The sequence below is a fragment of the Girardinichthys multiradiatus genome, chromosome 22 (genome assembly GCF_021462225.1).
Source record: "Girardinichthys multiradiatus isolate DD_20200921_A chromosome 22, DD_fGirMul_XY1, whole genome shotgun sequence".
NCBI classification, from domain to species: domain Eukaryota; kingdom Metazoa; phylum Chordata; class Actinopteri; order Cyprinodontiformes; family Goodeidae; genus Girardinichthys; species Girardinichthys multiradiatus.
In genome coordinates, this window is record NC_061814.1 from 27040471 (window position 1) to 27065764 (window position 25294).

General features: G+C 38.6%; 1 protein-coding gene across 2 annotated transcripts; it reads right to left on the reverse strand.

Annotated features, from left to right (window-relative positions):
* Positions 1-27: 27 nt before the first annotated feature.
* Positions 28-25132, reverse strand: arhgap22 (Rho GTPase activating protein 22). Of its 2 annotated transcripts, XM_047351697.1 has the most exons (11): positions 24966-25132; positions 24651-24750; positions 11506-11702; positions 10253-10340; positions 5961-6089; positions 5643-5853; positions 5419-5551; positions 5261-5334; positions 4531-4652; positions 2749-3712; positions 28-2661 (listed from the first exon to the last, which is right to left on the reverse strand). In XM_047351697.1, the coding sequence occupies exons 1-11, from the start codon at positions 24966-24968 to the stop codon at positions 2442-2444; spliced, it is 2241 nt and encodes a 746-aa protein (XP_047207653.1). In that variant the 5' UTR covers positions 24969-25132; the 3' UTR covers positions 28-2441. The 2 variants fall into 2 exon arrangements, with proteins under 2 accessions (XP_047207653.1, XP_047207654.1); XM_047351698.1 differs by lacking the exons at positions 24651-24750; positions 24966-25132 and adding an exon at positions 17689-18073.
* Positions 25133-25294: the final 162 nt, after the last annotated feature.

Consider the following 25294-nt stretch of genomic DNA (forward strand, 5'->3'; position numbering starts at 1 on the left):
GTGAAGACACAGAGCATCAGCCACATGTATTGGCACCCTGGTGAGGATTTTGAAAAAAAAGCTGTAATATGCATCTTTTATTGCAGTAGCATAAGTTCACATGGAAACATTTATACACTTGACCTCTTGGTTTGAAATTTACTAAGAGCCAAACTTTAAGTACAATTACTTTGTGTGTGTGTGTGTGTGTGTGTGTGTTGGAAGGGTTTATTGTTTTTAACAACGTTGCTACTAGCACATTTATTGGTAATCGCTCTTCTTTGCACGACCTCCCTAGATCACTGGTTCCTAAGCTTTTTATCATCTAACCTACAAAATCAAAGGGAAAGGGACTCGTGACCCCAACTATTGTTTGATTATTCAAGCTGTTCTACTAAATCCGTTAAACAGAAGCACAGTGCTCCTGTGCTAATTACATGTTCTAGCTCATTTATTTAAAAAAAAGTAAATTATCATTTAAAAAAAAGCTTCAGTTATGTGTATGTTAAAGGGATTGCTAGGGGTACCTATAAATGGGCCACCTGTGATTTTGTTAAAAACAATTACTTCTAAAAGAAAATGTACTCAAAGATCAGATTTTTCTAAAATTTTCAATGTGAGATCGTGCTCCTGCTAAAGGACAAATTAATGTTGTGGTTGTTTACACATCTTTACCACGACTGCCAATAATTTTGTCCACATCTGCAGTTGCCTCCAGTGACTGGAGTCTTATAATTTAAGAAACTTATCAGAGACATACCAGAATTAGTCACTTTATCTGTATTCTATAAGTCTTAAAGTGTCTAATACAATATTTAATTTAAGTGCCTTTACACAGTTTAGTGATTCTCAGATCCTCCTCACTTACATGACTCTACCTTCACACCATCAAAGACTCAGGCATGTTCATTATGAAATACACAACATAATGGCATAAATCAATTGAAAACAAAATGAATCAGCGGTTCTTTTCCAACCTGCCATGGTGAGCTTTGGATGTGTTTGATGGCTCAGACTCCCAATGGCTCCAGCTTTTAACCCTGAATGCACTATGTAGATTATGACAGTTGTCCTGAGTCTTCTATTTTTACATCACAAGTCCAACACTTCCTTTCTTATGGTTTTACCCTCATTTGGGTGCATCTCAATAAATTGGATTGCCTTTGAAAAGTTAAAGTAATTTATTTTAAAAAGTTAAAACAAATGTGTAGGTTTATCACAAACAAAGTGATATATTTCAAGCATTTATTTCTGTTCACTTTGATGTCAACGCAAAGCCAATAAAAATCCAGATTTCTCAAAAAATTTAACTATTACATAAGACCAACTTTAAAGGATTTTTATACAGAAATTACCATACTGTCCACACAACCATGGTGAAGACTTTTGACAGTTATCCATCAAGCAAAGTCATTGACACCCTCCACAAGGAGGGCATGCCCCAAAATGACATTTCTAAAGAAGCTGGCTGTCCACAGAGTGCTATATCTAGGCCTATTAATGGAAAGTTGAGTTAAAGGAAAACGTCCAGTAGAAAAAGGTTTAAAACCAATAGGGATAAACAGAACCTTGAAGCGTAGTAACTAAGGCTTGGGGAGCCTCTGTCACATATTGAGTGCACATACTGTACAGTAACAGACATATTTTACAGTAAGCATACGTTTTTATATTAAAAACATTCTTATTGGTCGTATGTAATTTTAAAATTTTCAGAGAAAGTGAATTTTGGCTTTGCATTAGATATAAGCCATTATTTTCAAAAGTAAACACTTGAAATGTATTTGTCAGGGAGTAATGAAGTTATATATTAGAGATCAACTTTTTAATTGAATTACTGAAATATATTAACTTTTTGATGACATTCTAATTTATTGAGAGGCACATGTACAAGTTTTAAAACATAAAGGTGCCAGAACAGTCTTACGCAACTTCTCTTAGCAGTAGTGCAGGTACATTTTGAAAATGATGCTATTCAGCAGCTCTCGGATGATGCAGGTCTTCTTAGGGTTTGGCCAAACAATGTCAACAAAGGTATCCTCATTTGGTGTGATTTTGGAAGGTTGAGTGAATTTTGGCCTTTAAATCCAAAATTGCCCAACTCTGACAGTTATTTATAAAGTCTTACATTTTTCTATCAGTAAAAGTCAAGAACAAATAGGACTTTAAATTTGTATGGGTAGGAATGCAAGAATACTTTAGGTTTCCTTGTCATTTAGGAAGAAATTTAGAATGTATTTTTGTGATAGATTTTATGGAATGACAAATTAAGAGGTTCTTGATCCAGAGGAGTTCTTGCTTGGCACCAGTACTGGTTAGCGTAGGCATGAGACAGCCACACTGAAGTGGAAAATATGGTTATCTGCATTGCACTAGAGGTATTTTTTTCTAAAAAGCGTTGGGACTGGTGGGTCCTCCAAGTAACTGAATGCCTCCAGGACCAGATAAAGGCAGTTTGGTCATGTCTAGTTGGTCCTTGTTGCTCCTGTTGTTAGATCGCCAAACGTCTTGAAGAATTCCTCCATTTCTTTCTGGAGTAGAATGTTTCGTTTCTCTGCATCCTGATGTGCTCGCTCCGAATTCCTGAGTCGGATCTCCAACATGTGAAACTTCTTCCTCTCTTGTTTAAGCTCCTCCTCAAGGCGGTTTACCTGGCACTGGTATTTCGAACAGGACTCATCCAGCCTCAATGGAGAAAAAAAGATGTTACTCGTTACTAATACTGTTTTTATTGGCTATTTGAGTAAGAAAAGAAGAACTGATTATACTTACTTGCGAATGCGAGTTTCGTAGTTCAGCTTCTGTTTCTTCAGCTCCTGCTTCAGTTGGGTTAGCTTGTTTGTGATTTCTTTACTTGTTCCTGGGACATCCTCATCATTTATTCCGTTTCCTACTTCTATAGTTCTCTCCTCATCCTGTTCTAGCTTTGTTGCCTTTTCACTTCCTTCTGTGTCTGACAATGAGATCTCAAAGGGTGTCCAGATAGACGAAGTGTCAGCAGGCAGGCTTAAGCTGGAGGGAACTACATTGTCATAGGCAGACAGTCTGTGGGATTTGTGGAGGACTTTGTGAGACTGAGATGTTTGAGGGGATTCTAGGTCATAGTCTCTCTGTGTGTCCTTGAGTAGAAGACTGTTTTCTTTAAGAGACTGGGTTAAATCCTTTAGAGATAGCCCAGAGTCTTTCACTCTTTCACCTGATGAGGTTGTGCGTCTGTGTGCTCGGAGGGACGACAGGCCATTCATCAACCAGTTGCTTCCACCAGATGCTGACACATCCCCTGCTGAGCCTCCCATTTTCCCCTTTGGTGCTCCAGAGGCTACACTGCCCTTGAAGGAGCACCTCCATGAAGGCAGAGCTTTGGCCTGTTTGCTGGGACTAACAGCAACTTCACTTTCTCCTTCAGTTTTGACATTTGCTTTTTCATCTAGTTTGTTTATATCATTGCCCCTAATCTGGCTGTTCTCACCCTTCTGAGATGCAACAGAATTTAAAGTAGTCATCTCACTCTCTGTCGAAGCAGTAGAAGGTGTGTGGTTTTCTTTGAGGTTTGCAGAGTTCATACTTGTGGCATTTGGTGGGTCAGTTTCTTCTTGTGAAACCCATACTACTTTGGATCGTTTGAGCTCCTGATGGGGTGAAAGAGATTTGACCTCAGTTTGGGGGACCTCATTTGGGTAAAGTTGAGAGTGTTCACTGATCAGGACAGTCATCAAATGCTGCACCTGGGAACTTCCTAGTTACAAAGAAAAAATACAATTACTTGAGACATCTAGTGGGCATTTAATGAAAGGTGTTAAAAAACTAGAAATTAACTTTCACATATCAGGTATTACATTTCGACAACCTGCTTAATAGTGTATTGATTAACACTTTTGCTGCAAAAACAGCCCACGTCAAGGGATGGATTCCATTAGACCCCTGAAGGTATTCTCTGGCATGAATGTGCGGCCTCCATAGATTGGATTCTGTTTTTGATTTGCGGTAGAGTGCATTTATCATGCTAAAATATATTAAAGCAATCAGGAAATACCATCACCAGAAAAGGGTGTATGTGGTCTTCATCAATGCTTAGGTAAGTGTGTCTGTCAAAGTAACATCCACATGGATGTCAGGACCCAAAGTGAAGTAGAGCAATGCTCAAAGCACCACACTGCCATATGCCATATGTTCCCCTGGCCATCTATATGATCTAAAGAACAACCTGATTCATCAGACCAAAGACACAGCAAACTGTATTCTGACTCTTTTCTCTCAGAGCCAGCATCTAGTTCTTCTTCTGTTAGAGTTAGGTTTTGATCACCACATGCATTAATGTGGTTTGCCTGCCCATGTCCCTATTGCCAGTTCACCACTGTTCCATTTTTGGACAACATTTGATTACCAACACAGACCAGGAACACCTTTTGGTCCTTTTCATATTCACTCAAATCCTTACAGTTGCAAAATTTTCCTGCTTCTAACACATTGATCCACCCAATAACGAGTGCTATGATATAGAGACAATCATGCGACCTGTCCGTGGTTGTAATTGTATGCTAAATAATCTCCAACCTTCCATCATTGTGACAGGATCCTCCACTTTTGGTCGAAGAATGTTAGGTCCAAAAACGGTGGCCAGGTTATGAACGCTCATCTTATTGTCATTGGACTGCAACTGAACCTCATCCAGAAACCTAAGAAGACAACCCCAAGAACAGTAGCGTTAATGTTTGCTAACATGCAACGGTTAGTCCTTGGCCAGTTGGCTACTAGTAGCTTATATTTAAATGATAAAATAATAGGAAATGTGAGTAAAATACCTAATTTTTGTATAATAACGTATGTATGCGTGTATATATATATATATATATATATATATATACATTCTTGGCTTATCTCAGCAACAAAACTTTTATTATTATTATTGGGCAGGCAATATCAAAATTCCTTCCCAAACATCTTATCTTTGCCTCTTTAACATTAAGACTAAAGCTATTAAAAAGTAAGAGTTATGAATGTAGTTGGTGTGAAGGGTCAGTATGTTATTTATATAATGTAGCTGTTTGATTTATCCGTGACCCACTATGGAAGAAGCGGTAGAAGATGACTGACTAACTGACTGATTTATATAATGATTCAGATGACAAAGTAGACATCATGCATTCAGTGATGTCTTTCTCTGGTGACATCAATGTGGGTGTGAATGAATGTCATTTCTCTGATTCCTTAATTACAAGGTGGCAACAATAAAAACCATTGCAATGACAGAAGAGACCGTCACTGATGTAAACCGCAAACTTACTTGCAGATGTATTTCAAGAGGTTGTAGTTGACCCGAGGAAGGGATTTCACCTGTTTACTTAGTTCTACGATGGCCTTAAACAACAACAAAATGACATGTTCATTTCCAAGACAAGACTGTGAAACAATAAGACCAAATATTCAAAAGGAAAATGATACCATTTCTTTATCCTTGCTAAGAAGCTGAGCACAGGACAGAAACTGTGTGTATTTGGAGAAAGGAATTATGGGCTCTGGCAGCTCTCGTATGTACAGCTTTAACAGTGATGCCACTGTATGGACATCAGTGGAACTGTTGAAGGATGCACATGATAAAATAATAACTAATATTGAAAACGGCATGAGATATCGCATGTATACGATGCCCCCTTCTGCTGTCCCACCTGTCAAACACAGGCTTTTCACCACGGTCAAAGGCATCCTGCAACTCTCGAACATGGTTGGTCTGCCCCGGCGCTCTGAAAAGACCCTCCTCCTTTAGTCCATGTTCACGTATGAAGCTAGCACACAGTTCAACCAGAACAGGGACCACTCGCTGAGGGGCACACTGTGACTCATATGACATTGTTGCATGTAGGTGCTGTCCGAATACTCCTGCAGGCACACAACACAGAAAATGTAAGTTAAAAGGTCAACATTTTTTGTTACGTGTATCCATCTCTTTAAAGAATGAAGAGAAATGTGCGTTATTGTGATCACACCTCCACCAAGCAGGGCCCAGATAGCTCTACGTATGGCTCTGACCCATTCTTCCATGTCACTCTGTGAGTTGGCCATTAGTAGGAATAATTCATGACCTGTGTTAGTACGGTCCTTCTCTCCAGCTCCCACTGAAAACACAGATTATTTTATATGAGAAAAAGAAAAAAAAAAGAGATAAAGTTCCTTGCAACTGTTCTTATGCCCCTTAAACCATTGCTCATTTTGTCATATGCAACCACCACGTGCTATGTATTTTAATGGGATTTTTGTAAAAGCATCTCACACATAGCAGTTATGTAGAGCATCTCACAGAGCACAGTTCACACTGTTGTCTAAAACATAGAAAGAGTGTGGCAGAACAGCAATCCTAAGACGATAGGGCTGTCAATCAGATCTGACTGGCTGGAAGAGAACTCATTAATCAGGCAAGCCTATGGTCACTATGGAGTAGTTTCAGAGATCCTTGTCTCAGGTGGGGAGAATCTCCTGAAAGAACAATTTGTGCACTTCACAAATCTGGCCTTTAGAGGCTGTGAGAAAGCCATTTTTGAAAGAGAGCCCATTTCCAGTCCCATTTCCACTTTGACATACACTGTATAGGGACCATAGCAGAAGTATGGCAGGAGGTGAAATCAGATTAAATCAAAACTGAACCTTTTACCCTACATACAAAATACCTAAGGTGGAAAACTAACAGTGCACATCGTCCTGAGCACATTATCCCCATCGTGGAACTTGGTGGTAGTTGCATCATGCTGTAGGTTCTTTATTTTTTCCTTAGCAGGGACAGGAAAGATGGTCAGTGTTGATGGGAGGATGGATGGAGCTAAAAACAGGGCATTCCTGGAAGAAAACTAGCTAGAGGCTAAAAAATACCTGACACTGGGGTGGAGGGTCTCCTTCCGGCAGGGTACAGTCCCTAATCATACAATCATAGCTACAAGAAAGTGGTTTTGATCAAAGCATATTCATGTGTTAAAAAAGCTGGTAGAGACCTTAACAGAAAGACAGAGGTCTATACTTGCAGTTAAAGGTGGTTCTATAACTAATTAACCCGGGGGCTTGAATAAAATCATATGCACAGGAGATACCCAAAAAAGTGGATAGCGTCTACTATAAATATCAGTACCAGTGTTTTCAATAACCTTATTAAACCAAGCCCCCCTGTAAAGTACAAAGCATGGGCATGAGCTCTGTCTTTCTTTCCTTCTAGTTCAGTCAGCATGAGACCACCCTGTTTGACATTTCAGTTTGACATTTGCTTTATTTCACCACAGCTATGACTTCCCTTCATGTGACTTTGTGAACATATAAAACTACCCAACTTTAGATACAAAATAATACAAATTCTGGGGTAAAAGCATATGTTTTTGCATATTGCTAAAGGAGTCCACCAACACATGCTTTTGGGAATTGGAGTTTTACATTATCTGCACTTATTGTGATGCCTTGCAGTGTGATGCATAGCGTGTTTTATGTGTAGGACACCCAACCTAGAAAAGGGTAGAGTTCCCTGGAGACAGCAGCAGCAGCTGCACCATGCCTTTCACTCAGTTCTTTCTGTCTAGGAACATGTCCTCTTTGTGTTTTCACTCTATTATTTGACTAACAAATTATATCCGTGATGTGAACCTTCACTGTATTTCCTGTATGACAATTGATTGGTATTTTGCATATATAAACCCACCTCTTACAAGCTGTTTTCTGGGCACATTTTCTGTGTTTTGTCTCATTAGACAATGAACATAATTTAATTTTTGCAGGTATAATCATCTTTGAGAGATCTGCATTCTGGAGATGATTCAAATAAACATCTTGCTTTGCTTTCCATGCCACTGTGAAAAATCTGAAACCTAACATAAAAATGCAGATATTGTTTTGCATAAAGTAAAAGACAATTTCACACAAAGGATCTCACAAAACAACACCATTAGGGAATTATTTGTTCATTTGAAGTTAATTAATGAAAGCAAAGCATGCCAGTGCAAAGTCATAAAAAAAATATATATATATTTGGAAAAGGTCTAAAAATCTTTTCCCAAGGCTTTAGCTATTTTAGTCCAATGTGCACTAAAACCAATAATAGCAAGGACCTACAAACTTGTAAAATTAAAAATATTATTTACATAGTTAACATATATCCTTTTGCACATCAAAACCATAAAAAAAACAACACATGGTTGACCAAAGTGCTGCATAACAGGTAAAACACAAGACAAATTCTAGAAACGCAAAAAAGCAGGGTTAATCTTAAACTGAGTTAAATATCGTGCAAAATCCACTTTTTTTTTAGCTCTTATACACATTTTTTGTGTGTTGGGAGTCTCTGAAAGTCTCGAAAATTTTAATTTAGTCACTCCCGATTGATGAAATATTTAGATGCTTTTTGGGTCATATCTGGTCAGTCTGTTCAGATTTTTCCATTTTCTATTACGTTTCGTTCTCTATTACGTCACAGTATTTTCTGTGGAACCTATAAAGATGGTCATGGATTCCGGCTAACCAATTCAGCGAGTCAGCCATTTTTTTCCCCGCAGTATTCTTGTAGTTCAAGTTGAAGGATGACAAAGCAGCAAACGGGAAAATCTAAAGTCATTACATTATCAGAACCTCTTCGGACTGCGTGGTTTAATTAAATTTTTCATGGAAACGTGCTGATATCAGTGGAGAAAGTCCTCTTTGTTTGCGCGAAGCAGTTCCGAGAGGAGTGTTTCAGCAACCTCGGCCAGTATGAAGGAGTATTAGCCGAAAGACTCCGTCTGTCTGAGGGGTCAGTTTCTTCTGTCTATGATGGACCGAGCAAAGAGGTAAGCTGCAGATATTGGTAAAATGACAGGAAGCTTAATTGTTGAGGTGTTGATATAACTGACGGGCTGTTATTTTGATAGCACAACTTCGTGCCTCCTGCTACTGTTAGCACTGTGTGCTCGCCTTTAGCTCTTTAAGGATACCACCTTATTGTGTTTTAAATAACAATATTAAACAAACAGTTTTGCAATATGTTTGGTTGCCCTTTTTGTCTTGGGAAACACATGATCCAAATGCATTCAGTGATGTTCTTGATGCTAGCGTTAGCTAACTCGTTAACTATATTTTACTTGTTTAAAAGTTGTGTTCATTCAATTTGTGGTAGCATTGACATTTTAAAAGGTATCTTACATGTAGTTTGTGTAAAAATATTGTCTTTTGCTACTACTGTGAATTTCTTAACTTTTCTCTGCTATTGTTTAAGAATTTACATTTTTCATGTAGCGAAGAACGGGGTGGAGTGGAAGGGACGGGTGCAAGGTGTGAAGTGCCTCATTTGCATTTAAAGAGAGCGTAGCAAAACGAGACGGTCAAAAAGGAAGCTTAAAAAATTTCTAAAATGAACGCCTGAGGAGCTACAATACCGAGAAATTTAAACCAAAGCATTGCAGTTCCACTTTATACAGACCACATCCGAATGATTTAAATAGGAAAAGCAAGGATTTACAAGCATGATATGTCCCCTTTAAAAGCCAAGCAATAAAAGTGTGTTTTCAAGTGTGATTTAAATACATCAATTGAGGAAGCTTGTCGTTATGTGCAAAGTAAGGTTGTTCCAGAGTTCTGAGGCCACATCAGAAAAAGCTTGATTTCTTCTGTAAATTACGAATCATCAGCAGCATTGGGTCACTTGACCTGGGTAACTTGGAGCTATTTAGCAAACCATGAATATCTTTGTAAATGTAAATCATATCAATTAGGTCACATTTTACTTCCTATTTTTCACTATTATGTTTATCATACAGTTGAAAGCAATAATAAATTATGTTGCCATTGAGCTCTCAAACTGTTTCCATAACATCCTTTTTACTGTATATTTCATACGTGTTTTCCTGCGTGCAGCTGCATCTACTGATTCACTTCCATCCATCATTTTAATTCAGGATCACCACTGGCTGCAAGAATGTGATTTGCTGTCAATTCAGTGTGATCACTTATGTTAGGCATGAATGTCATACCAAAACTGACCTTAGTGTAGTTGTCACACATTCAACACCATTTGTAGCAACAGCAACAACCTAAATGGGTGCACTTATTTTCTTCATACCGAATTTTGATATCATAATGTCTTAGAAATAAAATAAAATTCTACATAAAATCTTGCAACAAATATCTGTATGTTCATGAAAAAATGATTTAAACTACAATTCTGACTCGGAAAAAAATCCTAGTTGGTATTCAGCATGGAAGTGTTGATCAGCATCTCTTTAACAAGGATTACTGTACAACCTTACACAACAGAGATGGCACCCTGCCAACTCACCTGGAACAATTTCAAAATTATGGCGGCCGGGCTCATCCTGATTGCCTGAGACCTCATTGACTTGAGTGCCCTGAAGAAGGATGCAGCCCTGTAGGAGAAATGAAGAAGTGTGAGATAGATTAAAAGACAAGCTGAGGGATGGACTTGAATGTGAAATTCATGTTAAACATTGTGGAGTAGAAAGTACACAGAATGCTGGGCAACTGTCCAACAGAGAGAGGTAATTGTGATTAAAGCAAGGATGACTCAGGAACTTCTCTTCACCTACTTATCCCTCGGGTGGTTCCGGAAGTACTGTAATTTCTGATCTAGAGAGGGTTAAAATTCAGCTTCTTCCATCAGATCGACAGAGCAGTTGCTTTCAACATTATCAGTGCATAAGTCTTGAGGTTATCTCAAAGCACTATATTTAATCAACATTTTTAATCAATATTAAGGTGTAGAGACTGTATTGAATAAGCATGTACACCTATTTCTTTGTTGTACCACCTTGCATATCGATTTCAGCATTTAGTCTTCTTTTGTAGGAATCTATTAGCATGCCACGTTTTGTCTTGACAATATTCACCCACTCCAACTTCTGGTGACCCCATGCATTTTCTAAGATATTTAGGTGTGAACTAAGTCAAACCAGAAATTGTATTTCTGTATGTTTGGACTCAGGTTAAAAAATTAAAAACCCTCTTCATTGTCACATATCTTGCAGAAACCTGAAGGCTTTGGGTCAAAACGGATTATTTCCAACTTTTTAAAATGTATCCATCGTATGTGTTCCATCTGAAGAAAAGTAGCCCCAGAGCATGATGCTGCCACCACCATGTTTTACTGTGGGCATAATGTTCGTTTGGTGATGTGCAATTTTGTTGTTTTTGCCCAGAGACTGCTGGAGATAGGCACCTGTTTCCCTGCGACCCACTATGGAAGAAGTGGTAGAAAATGACTGTTAACTATGTATTTTAAGTGATGGCATGTGCATATCCAAGAGGATTAAAGTGTTAAATTCAATCATATGTGCTTGAAAAAATCCTTAACTTAAAGGTGTGCACATGCACACAATCAAATGATCACACTTTTTGTATTTTGTAGATTTTCCAAACTGATTTGTTTAATTTTCATTTGTATTTTGCAGGACATTTATCACCTTAAAAGTGAAAAAAAGTATTGAAGCCACAATAAATGGCATTTTAATCGTGGTGTGCACCATCTTTGTATTCACTGTGTGTGAATTGTTTGTTTCTGTTTAGTGTTATCACCTGTGCCTTGCTTTCATCCTGGTCTTTGTAGAAGTACAGAGCTTGAGACCTCAGGACAAACCATCGGAGTTGCCAGTTTTTCATGATACTCCTCTGCCTCTTCAGCCAGCCTACCTTCAAGGGTTTCTCTTGATCCTGAGGAGAACAAGGCCTGGAGAGTCGAGACAATTCTCCAAGCACCATGCTCTTGGACCGTGCTGCATGGACACAAACACTGAGGTCAAGGAAAAAGTTGTCTTCTTGATTGAGATAATAAGAAAAAACATCAGGAGTATACCCTTCCCAGCAGACATTTTCATCCCATTTGAACCTTTCCACATTTTTTCCCTATACAACCACAAACATGAATGCCTTTATTGGGAATTTATCTCATAAATCAAGACAGAGTGGTGCATAACTGTGCTGTGGATGGAAACATGTTTCAAATAAAAATCAGGAACAAAATCATACATTCGGGACAACTCCAGATACCGCAGTTTAAACTGAAATTCGAGCTTTCCATCTTTTGCCCATTTTATTTGTTTGCTTCATATACCAATCAGAGAACATACAGTTCTACCACTGCAGACAGAATACGTCTGCTTTGGATCGTATTATACTTTGCATGAGACACAGTAATTACAGGTATGGATTATATGTTAGCATCTATATGCCAAAGCTACCGAGCAAAATGCAGGGACAGTGTGAAATCTCAAGGGAATCATAGAGAGATAAGCAGAATGCATTAGGGGAGGAGAATCAATGGTGTCTTTTTTTCTTTTAATTGCATCTTGCATTCTGCTGAGGACAGCAGGGATGGTATCTGCAAGGGCCTGGACAGAAATTTCTCCCTCCTGCCTCAATGACTCTCGCTTATCATCTCAGTGTTTGGACTTTTATTTCTCCCTTTTCTGGATGTCCTTTCTTCACAGTGTCATAAATGCTGAGAGGAAGGAAGACTGTAAAGATCATGGAGCAGTCATTAGCAAAACTGTACGCTGACAGCAAAGCAGGCGGAGCAGGATCTATATTTATAGCAGACATGGCGACATCTTCATTACGGAGACAGGAAATCTAAAGGAGGAACAGAGTTTCAGCCGACACCTCGCTTAAACTACAATATTTTGAGCAAAAATGATACTCAATGAAATCATTACAGTTTGAAGCTTTAACATAAAGTGTATGTAGCGAGCCTGGCAAAAATCTTCACACCCAGGAGTTTTAGACATTGTTTCATGTAACAACCACAAAACATTTGGATTTAATGATAAACCAACACAAAGTAGTGCATAATTTTCAAAGGAAAATTAGACATGATTTTTAACATTTCTTACAAATACAAATCTAAAAAGTGTGGCATGCAATGGTATTCAGCCCCCTAATGACTGAATACTTTGTAGAATGTGTACACCTCATTAATCAATTTCCTTTCACTTTGCAAGTGTACTTTACTTTGTGTTGGTCTATCACAAAAAAATCAATAACAAACATTGGAGTTTGTGATTGTTAGAAACAGAAAGTCTGACAATTTCCTAAAATAAACAATAGATTATAAGCTAACAGGCCAACAGGAGCTGCGCTTAGAATGTAATACAGTTATATAATGCATGAAGAAAAATCCCATCTTCACATTCAGTCAGTTTTAAAGCTGCTGCATGAAATAATCCATTGCGTAATTAAGAACATTTACAGGGTACATTTTTTCTACAAAGCCACAATCATATTGCATGAAATCTCCAACCTGTTCTTTTACGAAGCAGGTAAGTACAAAATACTTGGATAGGACTTTCTACTGGTAAATACCACTAAGTGTTTCACAGAAGCTAAGATACTGAAGGTAAAAACCAGTGCGCTTAAAAACAAAAAAGTGACGAGATACATATAAACATAAAGAAACTTTTGACATTTTATTGTATTTATTTATTTATACAGGAAAGTGTCTAGAGACCCATGGTCTCATTTACAAGAGAGACCTGTAAACACATAACATATAAAATAAAATGTTATTCAATCAAGCCCTTAATTAATTAAAAACATGTTGGAAAAATATACAAAATCTTTAGCTGCTTTAAAAAAAAATAAGATCAAGAAAATTCAGCAATAAAGGCAACACATTGGACAATTTAGGAATTACTTATTTTAAAAATCAGTCTCCTCTGGTCTTAAAATCAGTCTGTGGCACAACTACCTGTTTGTGAATGTATGTGGGACACAAACACTTTATTTTTGGAATGAAATGGCAAAATAAAATAGCTTGAAGTTCAAATGCTGATTTTCCCAGCAATTGGTTCAAGTCTGTTCTACTTTCCATTAACCTGTTAAGCCCTGAGGGTTTTAAAAGCAATGTCCACCTGAAATTACATACCTAAAATAAATTAAGTACAGCTCCACAATTATAAGGTCTACATGCAAACCTTTGGTACCTGTGTAAAGGTAAGACATAAAAGAATATTTTTCACGTGGAAGCCCTATTGCAACTGTTACTAAGTCTGAATTATTTGTGATTAAACAAAAACAAATTAATAAAAAATCAAACGCAACTCAGCCGCCGGCAGGTACGTCACGCTTATATTTGTTGACACGTTAACACGTTATGTTTGGACACTGACATCTAATCTGCAGAGTGTTTTATACGATTTATTTCATACTTTAAAATTTAAACCAATTTTAGGCTAATCCTGTATTAATAATTTATTCTGTGAGACTGCCAGATCATCAAAGTAATCTCTGTTGTTTGTACGTTTGCTCCAATATATTTTGGCCAATTAACAGCTAAACACTTGCTTGGAAATCATACAGAAAGTTGAAGGTGCAAAAACGATTTAAAAACCTGTATGCATGCTGAGAGAGCAGGATGTGTTTGTAGGACATTTATGAAACACCTATGAGGCACTCAGATAAAACTCATAATGGATTCTTCTTCCAATATGAACTCATGTTTAAACCGTATCACACTTTGCAGTCCTGAGAACGCCTTTCCCTTTCATTAGTTTTTATATGTTTTAATAAACAGGAGGGGTTTCTTTGTGCTTCAAATGTGTTTTATGTTAGTTGTTATGTTTATCTTCAGTTATATTCAGTTAATTATAACATGCATTCTGATGAGGCTTGTTTGTCAGATTTAAAGTATTTCTTTTTCAAAATGTCAACCTTTAAGCAGGTATTAAACATACTCCTACATTTCTGTATGAAAAATGTGATGTAATTTTCTAATCTGAAATATGTGTTTTCAATTGTTGTAAGCAGAAAATCATCACAATTGGCAGAAATAAAGGCTTGAAAACCGTCTGTGTAAGTAATCTATATATATATATAATATGTTAATAGTTAATTGAGGTCCTAAGACTATTGGATTCGAATGTGTTGGTGCATGGGAATATCTAAAACTTAGGATACCTGCTTCATAGACCTCAGACTGCTCACCAGTGAGTTAAGTTAACCACAGTTTTTAGAGTTGGAAAGAAGGGGCGATGTTTAATATTTTCTCCACAAGCAAGCTATAGTCTACAGGCTATTACTTGTTGTTGTCTACTTAAAAACAGCTACAGTGTGCATGAAATGCGTCCTCCAGCTCAGACACAAGCATGAGAAATTGTTTGATTTTTTAAAATAAAATATGACTCTGTTAGTGTAACTTTCAAAATATGAAAGGTTTTTTGTTTTTTTTTCCAAATGTACATGGTGCATTTGTAAATTTATTTAAATGTCACACTTCTTTAAAAATATTAGATAATTTGTTTAAAGTTTAAGATGGACAGCATATAAATGGAACCACTAATACGTTTTATTGACTATTTGTATTCCATGGACTAAATAAAGTAACTCAGATCGATTGTCATGTATCTAAAGTACAGTCATATTCAATAAATTAGAACATTATTGAAAAGTTAGTTTATTTCAGTAAGTCATTTCCCTAAGTGAAGCACATTATATGGGTTAATTACACGCATACCCTTTTAAGGCTTTATTTTTGTTAATTATGCTGATTTTCTGCTTACAGCTAATTAAACCATGACATCAGAATATTCATACAGAAATGTGTGTTTAATACCTGTTTCAAGTTTATTTTTAAAAGGTACTTATGAACCACATACTGGAGGAGCCCACACCAGATCTACAAATAAAATCCTCCTCAGGCTGCTTTTTACTCCTTAACTTCCTAGGATTTGAGCCTGATATGTAAGCCTTAGAAAGCACATATGGGTCAATGATGCTGTTTGAATTTGCCCTGAACAATGTTGCGTTAAAAAGGGTCAGAGGAGAAAGGAGCTGGAAATCTAATCAAAGCAGAATACCATTACAGCAAATGAGAGATGGCATGCCAGAAGACGTGGCCAGAAAACTAAAGTGGCTACTGCACCATCCATCTGAAGGAGAAAGCGGAGGCATTTCTCTTTCCAACCCCATGGTTTTATCTTTGTTATAGAGTGAAACACCCTCTGCCATTGGAAAAACAAAGCACACTCTCCAGTCTAAGAGACACATGTTTTAGACCCTAAGAGGGGAGTCACTACTTTTCTTTTTTAATAGGGATTTAAAAGGCAATTAACTAGTGACTAAGATTTCATGATTTTCTGCTGACTGGCCCTGAGCTGTGGCTAGCCAGTCAAAAAATAAAAAATAAATTTTTTTTACACATCATACCAAAGCTTTACAAGTTCATGCGAACTACAACACTGTTATGCCGTTGCATAAGGATGAAAAACTCAAAGTTAGCTATTTCCATAATCAGTAAGGTGTTTAAAAATGCAGCCAGGGGAAGCACAAAAACTGTATTTTAAAAAGAAAATGTACTTTCCACAGTAACATGTTGGCTGTCCGTTCACGCTGCTCCAACAGAGAGATAAACTCCAGTAGTCATTTTTGTACTTTTTTCGTAGTTTTGGTCGTTTCAGTAATTACTAATCTATCAGACTTTTTTGAGTGCGAAAATGAGCCATCTGCCACGGACTTGACTTCAACAGATAACAGGAAGGCTCCATGTATTGTGAAAAAGATGCTCTGTTTTATCCTTTTGACACCCCTCCCCTCAAGATAGTTTAAACAATACTGTTTAAAATGTCTGTGATGGACTGGCGACCTGTACAGGGTGACCCACTATGTAATAAGCGGTAGAAAATGACTGACTGACTGACATGTAAAACCCTGTCTCTTATGCACAAGGTATGATGTTTCATCTGCTCCTAAAATAAAGGGAATTAAGTGCTGTTTGCTTTATAGCGTATGCAGACGTGATTTTCTACATTTCATTGCTTCTCGTTCCACTCACAACACAAAAATCGGTTTTGGCACCATTTTCTGATTGGTCGATCTCTATATTTTGTTGCTAGTTTCATTCAGTGATTTTCAAATCTTTAATGATATACATTTTTAGCCAGTTGAAAAGTGAAGAGAAGTATTCCAATAGAAATACCAAGAGGAAGGGTAACACCACCAAGCCACTCCACCTAAAACAGCATGTGTGACTGATCCAGGAACCCCCTGCGGTGAAGACCACAGCGAGTATTTATACTCTGTTACATTATAACCTCTGAGACAGGAGCTGTTCCTCTGATGTTTAGCTTCCATATTCATATCAGCACATTTATAGAGGCTTAAATTTACATGTGCTCACACACATAGATTTTACTTTGTATTAGAGGAACTATGTTAGACAGATTTAGAGGAGGTAGAAAGTCAAGAGTTGCTCCGATCTAGAATTTGTCACCTACCAAGAGCTGCAACCAACCAGCTGGGGTACACCCTGAAAAACCCACAAGAATGTGCAGGGCATTGTCGAAGGCTAAATAATCTCTCCACCAGCCATGTTTACTACAACCTATGTCCAGCAGAATCAAATTTGTTAGGTATTAATTTAATCAATTGTGGGAGACATGACAGATAACATCACCTCTGTAGTGGAGCATATTAACTCTCATTGAATACTGGGGGAAACTGAAGGATCAAGCACTCTGGATCATAAAATTGAATAAAACTCTGTGAATTACAGTTTATAATAACAACCAGCATGCAAAGCAGCATAGTGTGTAGATTAAACTGTAGCATGGCACTGATGCCTTTATCAATGAAAGCACTAATGGCCGCTTATATTAGAAAGACGCAATAACACATGGAGCTTTGCGGAGACAGTGAGAGGAAGACATGAGAAAGCAGGAGTGACGGAGAGGGGAAAATGAAGAAAAAAGGAGGAGGGATGGCGCTTACCCCGGCGTGGCTGTTTTATCTTGGGGCTCAGCATGGTTACCGTTGCTGTGCTGCTCCCTCTCACAGAGACATGACTGCATCCCTCTGTTCACACACTAACCCTCATACACAAACACAGTTGCCTCTCGCAGCTGCCTCGCCCTGTTACTCCTCATCCTCTCCCAGCATCTTACTCTAATTTCATACTGATACATGCACACACTCACACATACACACACACCTACAGGCACTTAAGCATGCACTCTGCTCTTCCACCTTTCTTCTCGTTTCTCTGATTACCCGTCTCTGTCCCACTGCCCTGATGTGCTGTTGTTCTCTCATACCTAAAGCCCAACCCACTCCCTCTCTTTTTTTCTCCCTATCTGTTTCTCCGCCTTTTGCCGCACACTTGCAGTATCAGTTCCTCACCTTCTATATATTTATGTCTCACTGTGTGTCCACCCTTGTCACCTATTTCTTAATATTACTCCACAGTGTTCTTCACAGCCCCAACCCCCTAAGCTAACCATGGATATTTGTTCTGATGTTTGCCTGAAGCAAAACCTCAGATCAATACATTTGTATTAATGGACAATGTTCTCAACAGTAAATGTTGCAGAGCCAGAAGACATTGCATTACATTGTCCACACTGACCACATCAGGATCTCAATGCAAGGCATTCCACTGTCAGTACAGTTTCTTTAGATGAAACATATTAAACACAGTTTTTTCAGTTTATAAACTATGACTGAAACTATGATTTCGATGATCACTGACAGCTCGATGAATTTCACATCAAAACAACTACATTTCACATCAGTTATTCACTATTTCAGTGTTTTCCCAAACAAAGGTATTTGACCTGTGTTTCTGCAGGTCAAATACCAAAAACACAACTATAGACAATGCTTCTTTTGACGAAGGGAAAATCTCGCAGAAATAGGTCAAGAAGGGAATCCCAAACATTTCCCTATCTAGCAATGCTCTTCAACTTACTCTATGGGATCCCAAGATGTTTCCAGGGCAGAAAGGTAATATAGACCCTCTAGTGAGTTCTGAGTCTGACTTGGGGTCCTTGTCCCAGTTGGACATGCCCTGAAAACCTCCAAAGAGAGGTGCCCAGGAGTCATTCTGATCAGATTCCCTAACCACCTCACCTGACTCCTATCAATGCTGAGGAACAGTGGCTCTACTTTGGCTCTCTCTCGCATGACAGAGGTCCTCACTTTTTTTCAAAGCTGAGTCCAGCCACCATAAAGAGGAAGTAATTTTTGGTTTGGTTATGATCTATTGGTGCGTTTGTATTGTACTCCAAAGTCAGATTTTCCGAGTTCTCAGTCGCTAAAAAAACAAAAATGCTATCTGAAGTTGAAATTTCAACTTGGAAATTCAGAACCTACCAAGGAATACTGAGTTTGGTGCCCAATATGGCTGCATTTATATAGACAGTAGTGAAGTTTGCTGGTATCAACTATTTATTAGTATTCTGTCCTTATGCGGTTTACCACATACAGTGCCAAAAATATCTACTTGTGAACATGTTTATTTTGTGTTTGAATGCATAAAATAGAGAAATATATTTATATGTCATCGGGATGTATTGCTAATCCAAGTCATCACCAAAACAAATAGCTAATCCCACTGTTTTCCAAAATGCAACAAGAATGCTCTTAATTGATATTCATTCTCAGCTTAAACTCCTTCACCTGAGGGGAAATATGAAGGAGCAATCAACACTTTTCTGGATGTGAACCAGGCTATTGGATCTAGAGTAGCCGACTGCCCAGACACTTGACATTTGGCTGTGAATCACTGCAGTATGTGCTGAAGGCATGGCCTTCTCTAACATAAACAGCATCATTTGCAAAAAGCAAACATAAACCCTGAGGGTACAAAGTTGACTGCCTCCCCTCCATGACTATGTCTTGTGATAATGGCTATGAATACCACAAACAGGATTGGAGACAATGGCCATCCTTGACAGAGCAGACACACACGAGCAGAAAGCTTGATGTTTTGCTGAGCATACAGACACAGCTCTTGCTTTTGTTATGCAAAAGCATATAGGCTTTAAAAGCATCCTACATTCTATACATTTTAGCAAGCCCTGCAAAATACCTCAAGGGACATGGTCAAGCCTTCTCCACATCCACAAAGCAAATGTAGACCAGACAACCAAACTCCAATGTCCACCTCAGCAGTTCTGTAAGGATGATAATCTGGTCCACTGTGTCATAACCAGTAGGAAGCCACTTTGCTCTTCCTGAATCTGAGATTTGTGGATTGGTCAGAGCCTCCTTGCCAACATCCTAGTGTAAGCTACTTCAGGGAGGTGGAGACTGAGAGCCCGTCATGAGCACTTGTGTGGGTCTTGTCAAATGATGCTTTTAAAATTGTCTTTTAAAAATATTTTTGAATTGTCACACTGAAATATGCCAAGACAGGACAGATTTTTAGACTGCAGCCTAGTTTTATCAAATGTCTAGACATTTCTTAATAGAATAGGTTCGAAAAAGGGAGCTGGGTGCTGCACCTCAGGGACTCGGCAGCAGACCTGATGCTGCCAGTGTTGGTTGTGTGATAGAAAATACACTGCCTGGATTTCACTAAGCAAATAGGTACGAGCCTCCCATTGGATAATTACTGCATGTGCGATTATGTTTCAGCTAGCAACAAATTATTTAACCCTAAATGGTGCAATGAGTTGCTTCTCATTTTTTAAACAACCATGTCGAAAGGCACATCCTGTGATCACGGAAATGATGTCAGTCTGTTTCAGGAGGGGCAAATCATTGGCATGCATCAAGCAGAGAAAACATCTAAGGAGATTGCAGAAACTACCAAAATTGGGTTAAGAATTGTCCAACGCATTATTAAAAAATGGAAGGATAGTGGGGACCCGTCATCTTTGAGGAAGAAATGTGGCCGGAAAAAAATCCTGATGATGATTGTGATCGGTGATCACTTAAACGTTTGGTGAAATCAAATCGAAGAAGAACAACAGTAGAACTCCGGGCTATGTTAAATAGTGAAAGTAAGAGCATTTCCACACACACAATGCGAAGGGAACTCAAGGGATTGGGACTGAACAGCTGTGTAGCCTCAAGAAAACCACTAATCAGTGAGGCTAACTGAAAAAAAGGCTTCATTTTGCTAGGGAGCATAAAGATTGGACTCTGGAGAAATGGAAGAAGGTCATATGGTCTGATGTGTCTGAATTTACCCTGTTTCAGACTGATTGGCGCATCAGGGTAAGAAGAGAGGCAGGTGAAGTTATGCACCCATCATGCCTAGTGCCTACTGTACAAGCCTGTGGGGGCAGTGCTATGATCTGGGGTTGCTGCAGTTGGTTAGGTCTGGGTTCAGCAACAGTATGTGTTCAAAGAATGAGGTCAGCTGACTACCTGAATATACTGAATGACCAGGTTATTCCATCAATGGATGTTTTCTTCCCTGATGGAACGGGCATATTCCAAGATGACAATAGCAGGATTCATTGGGCTTGAATTGTGAAACAGTGGTTCAGGGAGCATGAGACATCATTCTCATAGGTGGATTGGTCACCACAGAGTCCAGACCTTAACCCCATTGAGAATCTTTGGGATATGCTGGAAAAGGCTTTGCGCAGCGGTCAGACTACCATCATCAATGCAAGATCTTGGTGAAAAATGTATGCAACATTGGGTGGAAATTAATTTTGTGACAGTGCAGAAGTATATCGAAACAATGCCGAGCTGTAACCAAAACTAAAGGTGGTTCAAAGAAATATTAGAGTGTGTGATTTTGTTTTTTGGTGCCAACTGTTTTTTTGGTCAGGCAGTGTATTAAGGGCATATTTTCCCATGCTTCTCATGCCGGGATGTCATGCAATAATGAACTGCTCTGTGTCAATCATAAAAGAACAAAACCACAATAGTATTTTTTTCTGAAACCTTCTCCTTCTCTGACTATTGTGGAAAAAGGATTTCATCTTCCCTGGGCTTTAGTTTACAAGTGAAAAGAGCACACACTCACTGGGCTCTCATGTTGCTTTAAATGTTGATTCTTCAGCCATATTTGTCATGATCCCCTATCTGTTGGTGACAGATGGAAGAATAGCACAAGCCAATTAAAGCTTTGTTTGATTAAAGGTGCAGCTGCAAATTAGAGCAATAGGTAGGTATGGCTGGACATTTCTGACCTTCGAAAGAACATGTGTGTAGATGTGTACTTATTGTAGCAGACACAAAATAAGGCATTTAGCTTAACTAAAACAGTTACTTCAAAGGTACAGCTGGCCACATACAGTACAGACCAAAAGTTTGGACACACCTTCTCGTTCAAAGAGTTTTCTTTATTTTCATGACTATGAATATTGTAGCTTCACACTGAATGCATCAAAACTATGAATTAACACATGTGGAATCATATACTGAACAAGAAAGTGTGAAACAACTGAAAATATGTCTTATATTCTAGGTTCTTCAAAGTAGCCACCTTTTGCTTTGATTACTGCTACACACACTCTTGGCATTCTGTTGATGAGCTTCAAGAGGTGGTCACCTGAAATGGTTTTCTAACAGTCTTGAAGGAGTTCCCAGAGATGCTTAGCACTTGTTGGCCCTTTTGCTTTCACTCTGCGGTCCAGCTCAACCCAAACCATCTCGATTGGGTTCAGGTCCGGTGACTGTCGAGGCCAGGTCATCTGGCGCAGCACCCCATCACTCTCCTTCTTGGTCAAATAGCCCTTACACAGCCTGGATGTGTGTTTGGGGTCATTGTCCTGTTGAAAAATAATTGATGGTCCAACTAAACGCAAACCGGATGGAATAGCATGCCGCTGCAAGATGTTGTGGTAGCCATGCTGGTTCAGCATGCCTTCAATTTTGAATAAATCCCCAGTGTCACCAGCAAAGCACCCCCAGACCATCACAGCTCCTCTTCCATGCTTCACGGTGGGAACCAGGCATGTAGAGTCCATCCGTTCACCTCTTCTGCGCCGCACAAAGACACGGTGGTTGGAACCAAAGATCTCAAACTTGGACTCATCAGACCAAAGCACAGATTTCCACTGGTCTAATGTCCATTCCTTGTGTTCTTTAGCCCAAACAAGTCTCTTCTGCTTGTTGCTTGTCCTCAGCAGTGGTTTCCTAGCAGCTATTTTACCATGAAGGCCTGATTCACACAGTCTCCTCTTAACAGTTGTTCTAGAGATGTGTCTGCTGCTAGAACTCTGTGTGGCATTGATCTGTTCTCTAATCTGAGCTGCTGTTAACCTGTGATTTCTGAGGATGGTGACTCGGATGAACTTATCGTCCGCAGCAGAGGTGACTCTTGGTCTTTCTTTCCTGGGGCGGTCCTCATGTGAGCCAGTTTCTTTGTAGCGCTTGATGGTTTTTGCCACTGCACTTGGGGACACTTTTAAAGTTTTCCCAATTGTTCGGACTGACTGACCTTCATTTCTTAAAGTAATGATGGCCACTTGTTTTTCTTTACTTGGCTGCTTTTTTCTTGCCATAATACAAATTCTAACAGTCTATTCAGTAGGACTATCAGCTGTGTACTGTATCCACTTCCTGCACAACACAACTGATGGTCCCAACCCCATTTATAAGGCTTGAAATCCCACTTATTAAACCTGACAGGGCACACCTGTGAAGTGAAAACCATTTCAGGTGACTACCTCTAGAAGCTCATCAACAGAATGACAAGAGTGTGCGGAGCGGTAATCAAAGCAAAAGGTGGCTAATTTGAAGAACCTAGAATATAAGACGTATTTTCAGTTGTTTCACAGTTTTTTGTTCAGTATATAATTCCATATGTGTTAATTCATAGTTTTGATGCTTTCATGGTGAAGCTACAATATTCATAGTCATGAAAATAAAGAAAACTCTTCGAATGAGAAGGTGTGTCCAAACGTTTGGTCTGTACTGTATGATTAGGTATCAAAACATACCTCTTTACTGCAGCTACCTCTATCATAGCAGAAGTTGCTAACATAATCCTACAGCAGGATCACCAGAAAAAAGGTGCATAGTAAAATGTTTCAAGAAAGTATAAAAAGACTATCTTAGTGTGACTCCTAAATAAAAATCTCTGATTACCCAAATATCACTCTGACCATTGCCTACATCAGGTTAGATATCAACTACTTATTACTGCTTCATACATCCCACTCCCAAGAAAATGAAGTGTCCTTTTAATGGGATGTGAAATTAAAAGGGAAGGTAAATCTTTTTAGATTAGAAATGTGACATAGGGCGGGTGGTATGGTGTTCTGATGTGCAGTATTAATTCACAATAAAAAGAAGGATCAGGAGGTACCAACTCAGCAAGACAAAACTGTGTTTACATTTTGAAAAGATAAGAATTAGATTTAGCAACAGGATTTGGTTGAGTATTTGGTTATATATTTTTTACACATAGTAGATCAAAAAACAGTGTAAGCTAAATGCATGATTTTTCAGTCCTGGCTGGTCCTAGATCTCCTGTTTTGCTGAGAAAAGCAGGGCTGATTAGTTTCACTCCTAGATGTACTCTGTACATCACTGACAGCCAGGATCCTGACTCATTCAGACTGAGGTTTACAGTGTGACTGAAACTGCTACACTTCTCAGGCGCTCTGTAGTCTGAGCGGTCAAAGCAGAAACACTCAGGGAATGATGTTCTTGTTTCTTATCGGGTTGCATTGGATGTGTTAAAATGTATAAATGTTTTTCATTAGGCTGGAACACCAAAATGACGCACAGAGAAGCTGTTAGAATAGAAAGCTTTCTAATGCTTCAACACTCAGTAGCTATTATTTGACATATTATCAATCATATAAATTAAATGAAGGCTTTAGAGATGAGTAAAAGCAAATCAGTAATAACTCAACTATTGCGGAGTAATTACTATCATTTTTAAAGGTTAGACTTTATTACTATGCCAGCAAGAAAAAAAAATGACCTGACCTGATATAATTATTTATAGAACAAAAAAAAAACTAAACTCTGAGCCTTACCTGCTTGTTGTTTTGGATTTTTACTCATCTGAAGAGTCCTGGATGACTTCATGACACCGATACTATCTGTACTGTATGTCCTTTTCAAATGGTGCCATCTCTGAAGCCACAACACAAACACACACAAATCTACAGTTTCAAGGTCCAAATATTCAAATCTTATTTTTCCACCTTATAAACAAGCTCTAGACAACAACTCAACTGACATTCACAAAAAGAAAGAAGCACTCTAGTTGCCATAATTAACACAAATAACACGTGGCTGAGGAATGCTGATGTAAAGGACGTAGAGCCAGTCATGCGAGTATTACTTGCCATGTCAGTTTGGATGGGATTCCCAGACAACTCCCAGTTCTAAGAAAGACTCTGTGTGCGGCTCAAGATGGCTCACATCATCCCAGACAGCTGCTCTGATTATAGGTGCCCACTTATAAATAAAAAAAGCTAAAAACAAAACCCAAACGGGGGATGCTCTCCTGTTGTCTTCCTCTACTGAATCATCCACAGAGGAAGTGAGCTACCCTGATGGAGAAGTGAAAACCGATGACAATTACATTATGGGTTGGTTCCTCTGATGTTATTATTGTAGAGATTTCTACTGGTTCCAGCTTAGCTAAACCTAAAGCTCTGGCTCTTGATGCTTT